The sequence below is a fragment of the Cynoglossus semilaevis genome, chromosome 14, assembly GCF_000523025.1.
Source record: "Cynoglossus semilaevis isolate Cse_v1.0 chromosome 14, Cse_v1.0, whole genome shotgun sequence".
Classification (NCBI taxonomy): domain Eukaryota; kingdom Metazoa; phylum Chordata; class Actinopteri; order Pleuronectiformes; family Cynoglossidae; genus Cynoglossus; species Cynoglossus semilaevis.
The window spans coordinates 114-9,464 of NC_024320.1; the positions used below are offsets into that span (position 1 = coordinate 114).

Below are 9,351 nucleotides of genomic sequence, written 5' to 3' on the forward strand. Positions count from 1 at the left end.
ATTAGCTTTAGCTCTTAGCACAGCAGCAAAACAACATGATGCTACTGTCTTTCACTCATTTTCCCAAAACAGACGTAACACCTTTCTGTACTTAAAGTGTTGTCTGGTGAAATGAACAGAAATGATATGAAAATAGGTTAATGCTCCAGTGTAAGACAGTTTTAATTAGCTGTACTAGTTTAGATCATCTCCAGTCTCCATGTCCAGTCTAAGATTTATGGGAAAAGCATGCAGCACCAGTGTCTGTATGTGCGGTTGTACCATTGAATCAAAGTACATGTTGCAATACCATGGAGTAATTACTGTGCTTTTGCTGAATAATATGCCAATATACTTATATATATATATATATATATATATGAACTTATATACTTATTAGGAATAAATTCTCTTCTTCATATACTGGTGTCAGCTGAACAGATCTGTACTGCTGGAAATATACTGGTGGTTATACTGGTAGTTCTAGGAGAAACAAACCAGTCAGCCATGTCTGTTAGTGGTACAGTTCTAAATGTCTACGTGGCACTAAATCCTACACTGTGGCCTTTTCACAGATCTTTTTTTTTATTATTATCTTCCAGTGAAAAGTCAGTTACTCTCACCATCTGTTTTTTTTTCTTATTTCAGACTTTATTTCACTGATAAACGGCTTCTTTTCAGCCCAGTAATTTGCAGTTTTAACTTTGTGACACGTCTGCACCAAAGTCCTTAGAGAAAATTGACATTTTTACCCCCACAGAAACGCACAGGTTGCTACTGTAACTGCTGCTGTCTGTTCATGTTATTGCTGTTTACTGCTGATTTTTTGGCCAGCATGTATGCTGTTGGTAAATTTAAAGCAAGGAACATGAACACCCTAGACAGACAAAAACACCTTCCTTCCTCCAGTCCGTTTTCTCCCACGGAGTCTCCTAGTGCTCCACTGAAGATTTCAGACACAGGAATAACCAAATAACAAAAGTGAGCTTACTGATTGACAACATTTCTGTTTGCTTTATGTTCAGGTGAACAGCTAACAAACTCCTTTGCAAACTCCTGTCCATCCTTGTCACTCCCAAAGAGAATCTTAGCATCTTTAACTCTGCCACCTCCAGCTCCGCCTCCTGTCTTCTGCCTATTGCTACTGTCTCTAAACCATAGATCATGGCCGGTCTCACCACCGTCACCTTCACCTTAGCTGACACTCTTCTGTCACAGATCACTCCTGACACTTTTCTCCAGCTGTTCCATCCTGCCTGTACTCTATTCTTCACCTCTCTTCCACAGTCTCCTCTGCTCTGAACAGTTGATCCTAAGTACCTAAACTCCTGCACCTTCACCACCTCTGCTCCAGTAGCCTCAAAATAGCCTGAAACCATAGCCTAAAACCAGCCACTTGGGTGCACAAACCAGTGTGTCTATAGAGCCGGTCCCAAGCCCAGATAAATAGTGAGGGTTGCATCAGGAAGGTCATCCGGTCCAGTAAGACCGAAGCAAGAAACCTGGGTGTAATTCTCAACAGCGATCTAAATTTCAAAAGCCATATAAACCATATCACTAGATCAGCTTTCTACTATCTCAAAAATATTTCCAAATTAGGAGGCTTCCTCTCAAGTCTAGATTCTGAAAAATTAATCCATGCATTTGTAACTAGCAGATTAGATGATTGTAATGGTCTACTTACTGGACTGCCAGAATCAAGCATTCGTAGATTACAGCTAATTCAAAATGCAGCAGCGTGTGTGCTTACTGGCAGAAAGAAATCACAACATATCACACCAGCTCTTAGGTCACTGCACTGGTTACCAGGTGAAACAAGAATTGACTTTAAAGTCCTTCTCTTTGTCTATAAAGCTTTACATGGACTTGCTCCCCAATATGTAGTTAACGTGCTGACAAACTACACACCATCAAGACCTCTCAGATCAGCCAGCAGCATTAGTCTTGTCATCCCTCGCTGTAATACTAGGCAAGGGGAGGCAGCTTTCTGCGTCTATGCCCCACGCCTATGGAACAACCTGCCTAACACCATAAAACTGTCAACATCGGTGGCTATGTTTTAAAACAGGTTAAAAACCGTTCTTTTTAATATCGCGTTCGATTAAAACCCCTACCCTTGTCTAAAACAGGTTAGAATCTCTCTCTTAAAACTATGCCTGATTAAAATCCCTATCCCCAGACAAAACCCTACATACGTTTGTGGGCTAAATATTTATGTATTTATTTATTTATTGTGTTTGTTTTGTTCCTACTTGTTATAATTACCCTTGCCATATGCACTGGGTTAACATGCTGGCCCGGGGACCCTCTGGTCCTCGGAGTCTCTATGTTTTCCTCCCCTCCTAGACCCCATGGATACTGGATGCTGTTTCTGGATCCAGGACTGCTCCATACTCCTGCCTCCTGCCTCATCTGTACTGAAAACTACTGTAGAAGTTGTAGTTTGTTTTGCTACTGCCCGCCTGCCCGTCCTAGATGAAGATACCCTGCTCTGTCTGTCACCCTGAGGTTTATTCCTTTTTTTAACCCTATTAAGGGTTTTTTCATGGGAGTTGTTCCTCAGCCGATGCAAGGGTCGATAAGGGCAGGGGGCGCTTAACACTGTTACCGCTTCTTTCTTTTTCTTTGTTTCCTGCTCTCCTGATATTTTAATGGTTCAAACCACTGTAAAGCACATTAGGTTTGCCTGGTATATGAAATTTGCTCTATAAATAAAATTGAATTGAATTGAATCCAGTGTAAAACCTTTAGCCAAAACGAATGTGCAACAGAGTATCAAAATAATGATTATAAAACAAAACTGCATTGATGCCAGAAAATAATTGCTACCCTTAATTAATTAAGGCATTAGGGAGAGAGAGAACTTGTTCTTTTGTTCCACCTGAGCTTTTGGCTACTTTGCAATAGACCCTGTGTATTTGTATTTTTTAAGGTAACCTTTATTTAATCAGGAAAATATCAAACATTGGATGAAACAGGATTTCAACCATTTACACAGATCTCAACTGAACTAAATATTGCCCAAAGACTACATTTAAGCCTATGATACTAGAGAAGCCAGATTGAGATGGTTTGGACATGTACAGAGGAGGGACAGTGGATACAGTGGTAGAAGAATGTTAGAGATGGAGCTACCAGGTAGGAGACAAAGAGGAAGAGGAGATATATGGATGCAGTGAGGGAGGACAAGCAGATAGTTGGAGACAGAGTAGAAGAGTCTGCCGTGAATAGAAAAGTGGAGAAAATGTAGAAATTGTTGAATGTTGCAAGTCTAAAATCAACATTTTCTTTTTTATACTCTGTAGAACTATGGAGTTTATCAATGTATTTGTTACTGCTGCAAAGTTGAAATTCGTATTAACCATGTACTGTGAGTCTAGTCTATTACACAAATACACACACACACAGCTGTTAACTGTTGTTCTCACTCTGAATGCTCCTGTTCTAACGTCCTCATTAGCACTGCAGTCTTAGGGCAGTACTTTCCAAATATTGGGGCAGTCCCCCCTGGGAGGGCGCAGTGGGCTGTTGGGGTGAATTGAGTGTGACACCGCTGTCAATGCTTGACTGATAACAAGCCTCCAATCACTAGGTGGCAGCAACTCATACAGTGGTTTCTACAGATAAGAAAATACATATACAGCGTTCCCTCTCTATTTTACGGTTCTCCTTTCGCTCCCTCAGTACATCGCAGATTTTTTTTTAATTCGATCTTGCAAAAGTTTTGCTATATTGTGAAATCTAGCAAAAAATAAACTTTTGGTTTAGTTTTGGTTTTAAAAATGTGGATTCGCGCTTTGAAATTGGGATAAGCGCATTTGCGAACAATTGCTGGTAGCTTTGTTTACCTAGACAAGATCGTACACAGCATGCTACTTGCCAGTACAATGAGTACTCGGTGGAGTATTAGCTAATTGAGCCTGCTCTTCTGTTCCTCACACTGATTGGCTCATGCATCATATCACCTCCCAGCATCTCCCCTTGTCTGTCGGCCAGTCTCTCGTTTACTTCGCTCTGCGTCGCCATTCTTCAACTCTACTGTGCATTTAATTGTGTGGGAAAGGGTAATACAGTCTAGGGAGGGTTGATAACAGTGTGGGAGGTTGGTGAAGGGTACATATATACGTAACTATCTCACCTTTACTTTGCTATTTTTCCCATTTCTCGTGGGTCTTGAAACGCAACTACTGCGATACTAGAGGGATTAATGTAACCAGGTTCTTAATAGTATTTCAATTTGGGGATGTGTGAAAATGTTTTTGTCCCCTGGGGGGGGCATGACAGAAAATAACTGAGGACCACTCTCCGAGGGTAACTTGTTTTTCTAGAGCAGTGTTACCCAAACTTTTCTCAGCCACGGCACATATATATCCTCAGGAAAAACCCAACGGCACAACGCCATACAAAAATCTCACAAAAAGTATAGGTAATGAAATATAATAATATTCTACTTTAAACTGACTCCTGTTTAGTTGAAGAAAACGCTGATATACTGACAGGAATTGAAGAAAGATACTCATAAAGATAAAGAACAGCACTGATTATCTGTTTTTAGTCTCTTTATCTGCTGCCACCTAGCGGAAGAGGATTTAGTTGCTCTGCTTGTCACGCATTGACGAACAAAGAAAAAATATTTGCAATGAATAAATAATAGTTTTGGGTCCAATTAAGTGAAATTGGATAATTTTCCGCGACACACTAGTGTGGTTGAGAATCACTGTTTTACTAGTAAGACCTTAATGCCCTGGCAGTGGTAAACAGGTTTGGTTTATATTTTATCTGGTTAATATTTAAATGGTTTACATTAATCCAGTAATTACCAAATGTTTCCATAGGTGCTTCCGCAGTACTTAAAAAAAGTGTAGAATACATTATTTTTTTAATTTATTATCAAATTTCCCCATAATGCGAATAATCACAGAAAACTGTACAATCAATTGCATTGATGCCTACTTAGACTGAATGTGTTTAATTTTATTTTTCTCTTACTGAGAGTTACTTTAATTCCTGAGTACGTCTCACAAACACGTTGATTCACTGAATGCATTTGTTGAATTCCTTCATATATCCCGTGTGTGTGTGTATATGTGTATATGTTGATACAGAAGAGTGTGTGTGGAACACGGTGTCCACATCCACACTTCTCCTGAAAGGAAATAAATGGCTCCGACAACAATTACCCCTCATTTGTGACTGCGTCTACCTACTGGCTCTCTCCCCCTCTCTCCCTGCTTTCTTATCTCCTAATTGCTTTCTTCCAAATGGGTAAAATGAGTGCCTGTTCACACATGGTTCCAAGTCCTGTTGCGTCTCTATAAATCCCTGGGTGACGGCTGTGGCGTCCTCTAAATGTCTCATTAATGCCTCCTCTCCGGCATAATTGCTGCACTACACAGGGTGTCAGTGAAGAACCCCCCATGCACACACACACAACCTCAGGGAGAAGATAATTGGATGTAAAAAAATTATAAAACACAAATGATCAATTGTTATTCAGGAGCAGTGGCAGTGAGTGAGACTGAATTTTAAAGTGAGGCTTTGATCTAGTTTTTGTGACGCAGTAAAAACAGAAAATTTGAATTGATTTGAAGAGTCATTGGAACACCAGCAGCTCCAACAACAATTTGTCATTTCATGTAGAAACCCCCCCACCTCCCCCCCAGAAAAAAAATGATGTCATGAAACCCAGTTTTAGGGCCATTCACATGAAGAACAGTGTAAAGTTGTGTTTTCAACCATGACAAATATTTTACATTAGAAAAATCCCGTAGTGCACCACCAGAAAAAATGAGTACGTAATGACATAAAATTATCTTTTAGTTCTGATTCACTCACAATTTACTGACTCCAGAGTGAAAGATGGGCCTGTTTAGTTGAACACAACTCTGAGGTACTCACAGGAACTGAAGAAAACACTTGGAGATCCATTTTTATACAGCCATCTGCTGTCACCTACTAGGAGAGTATTTAATTGTCCTACCTAATGAACAAACACTAATTATTTGCAGTAAATAAATGATAATTTTCAGACCAATTGAAGTGAAATTAAATAATGATCCATGACACACCAGCGATTCACTGGTGTAAATTACTCCCCACATCATACAATGCTGACATCACATACCTGGGGTTACGGCAGCTTTACTGGATTAGGAAGCCTTTTACTGAGGTAGAACAAATCTTTATCAAGGTATGTGATAAGTGAATCATCTGTCAATCAACAGCTGAGTCACTGGTGCCTCTTGAAACATATCTATCTTCTATCAGTCTGTCTTCTCCTTTTTCAGTGGTGTTTCCATCAAAAAATTCCTTCTATGTAGAATTCTGGGGGGGCGACCTTTGACACCAGGTTCCAACCTGCAGGTGGTTCTAGATCAGAGCTTGTTGTTGAGCTTCAGTCATTTGAACAGGTTTCAATTCAAGCTGGTTAAAGCTGGTTAAAGCTGGTTAAAATGGGATGTTTGATCAGATTTGAAAGTGATTCATTTTTTGGGGGATTCAATTAAAAAGGACCAACGGTCAAATGTAACGAAGCTCAACACTGGATGAAGATATGATGACAGCACTGGTCACACCTGTTGGAGACAAAGAGACCAGTCTGAACTGGTTTTAGTCACTAACATCAGGTACCTGCAAGAAGATTAGCCAGCAGTCTAAGGAGATTTGACTGACCCAACATCCCAAAAGTGGCAATCTGTGAGCCCGACCTAAACTCATACTTTCAGTTTAGATGAACAAATTGTAAGTCAGACATCTTTGAAGTAACTCTGTTGAGGTTTCAGCTGCTCCGACTTTGTCCTGGTCGGTCACCAGTGAGTGCTGCTGCTAGTCTTACCTAACGTTACATCAGTCCAGGTTCTGCTCTCCTTCAATTTTTAATAACGGTAGAAAATGAACATGCAGCAGATATGTATTTCATTTGAATCTAAATATCTAGTACTCTTCAGTATTTTGATAAGTGCAGGAGCTTGATTTGAACGTATCCTGAAATATATGGGCTTAAATCCACCTCCACCACTCCAGCAGGTGCTACAGAGAGTGGTGACGACGCCGGCTGGCCGATGGCGTGATCCCGATGATGGACATTCATGAACTTGAAGGTGAGAACAGCTACTTTGAGAATGAAGGAGACAAGGAGACACGAGGGTAAAAATAAGAAATGTTAATTGTTAATATTAGTCGTTAGTGTATATTAAATGTCTCAGGTACCGTTTATGTGCAACGGTGCCAACTGTGCAGAAGAGCTGACAGAACAGTACCAGTGGATTTGAAATACCATATATCACTTTATGTTGATGCAACAGAGGATACAGGGTTTTTAGAATTCATATAGGAGCATCTTTGTGTGTACATCGTATATGCATCTGTATCTACATTTGTTCAGATCTTTTTACAGTAACAGAACAAACCCACCAACGGGAAACAGGAAGTCTCAGACGTTCAGCGAAAGAAGAGACATAAATAAGTCATTAAATAAAATAAATAAGAAAATAAAATGAATAATCAGAGCGATGGATCAAGGGAGTGCTACAGAAACTCAGGATAAAGTAATCTGTCGTTGTATTTCATCGTGGGGTAAGGTGAGACAGTTGGAAATGGGAGGTGGGGGCGAATCTTTAAATTTAGGTTTCCTTTGTCTGTACTCGGAGGGACGATGGGAAACGCGGTGGCTGCATTCTGTCTTGTGTTGTGCCATTTTATTCCGAGTTCGCACCCACATCCTCACACCTTTTCCTCGCTCTCCTCCTCCTTTTGGCTATAGCGCCACGTTAAACTCCGTCACTAAGAAGTCCACGTAATCCCTCTCTTTGGTCTTGAAGGCTTCGGCAATGAGGCGTGCTGCGTCCCTGTGCTCACGCCCCCTCAGGGAAACCCCGTTCACCTCCAAGATCACCTGACCCACCTTCAGCTGTCCACAGTTATGAGCTGATCCACCTCTCTGTGGGAGAGAAACAAAGAGCAGACCGATCATCCACACTGATTGTATTCCACAGGCATCAACAGGAAATCAGAAATGACAAATAAACCGAGGACTGGTTCAGACTCAAAGAGGCAGATGGACGCCCTGGGCAGCAGCAGAAAAAGACTGCAGTGGTTATGTTTTCTCCAGGGCTCTCCCTCCACATTATTCTCTCCTTCTGGTGATAGTTTTGTTCCCACAAATTGAGCGGAACAGGCAGGAAATAGAAATGCTGTTCACACAAACAGTCACATCTCACAAACCTACACCTGGTCCAGGAACAGGGGCATTCATCAAGTTTTAAATGAGCTACCTGCTAAATTCAAGACGCAGAAATGGAAAATGGAAATGTCCTTGTCAGCAGATCAACAGGAAGACGAGAAAAAAAAAACAACAAACAAATACAGACGAATATAACGCCCAAAATCTGGCTCTGCGTCGGTGCTAGCTTCACGTTTCTCATTTAGCACATTTAGCACAACAACAGCAGTGAAGCCATATAACTTGGTAGCATCTGAGTAGTGTTGACTTAACTACGGACCACAAACATCTCGGTTCATTCTCGGCTCTGCACTTTCACTTGGGTGAAACGTTTACAGTTGAAGCACAGGTTGTTGTCAGGTGTCCTGCCGGTTTACCACTCCACCGTGTGGTCCACAGACATCCTTTTAAAAAAAAAAAAAAAAAGTTTCATTTGGTTTAATAAACTGTCAGAATACCTACTCTTTCTTTCTGTAGGTTTTACCTGTCGGACACAAAGCACCCCCTATAGTTTACACAGAGACTTTGAAATTGTTACTATATTGAACAAACTCAAACAAATGAAGATGTCTCTTCCCTGGGAGTTCCATTGATCAAATGTGGCTTCATTAACATAGAGAAACTGAGACGTCCTGTCACAGAAGAACCACATTTACATAAATATACATAAATATACAAACACTCCTGCGCTCCGTGTGTCGTCTGTTGACACCGTGAATTTATTCCGACACACACCGCCTGACTCAGACTGGCTCTTCTCGGAGCTCAGCTTGTCTGCGGTGACACTGGAGGACAGCACAATGAATGAGCAGATCTCTGCCCAGTCAGTCCCTGATGGATCTGTAAACCCACGGAACAGCATCCAATCCTGGACTGTGGCTCAAAGCAAACATTAAAAACTGGCAGCAGGTATTACAAGGGAACTCACCATAGGATCTGTGCAAGAATTTATCGTAGTGTATACGAAATCCATGTCATTTGGAGGGCACTGTTGCAAAGCAAAACATTTATAGAAATTACCGTATTTTCTGGACTATAGGTCGCACTTTTTTCATCCTTTGGCTGGGTTTGCGAAAAATTTCACATTTGTTATTTTTACACTAACATTAGCTTCAACAGTTCTGGTACAGACACCAGAGCTAACATTAGCT

General features: G+C 40.9%; 1 protein-coding gene across 3 annotated transcripts in view; it reads right to left on the reverse strand.

Annotated features, from left to right (window-relative positions):
- Positions 1-7,254: 7,254 nt before the first annotated feature.
- Positions 7,255-9,351, reverse strand: part of whrna (whirlin a) — a 102,014-nt gene continuing 99,917 nt past the window's right edge. For 2 of the 3 annotated variants that reach the window (XM_025062480.1, XM_008324275.2), the window contains one exon: positions 7,255-7,918. In XM_025062480.1, coding sequence (XP_024918248.1) covers positions 7,736-7,918 — 183 coding nt within the window. In that variant the 3' untranslated portion in view covers positions 7,255-7,735. Of the gene's footprint in view, positions 7,919-8,480; positions 8,605-9,351 lie in introns of all 3 variants that reach the window. The other variant, XR_003051778.1, reaches the window with a different exon arrangement.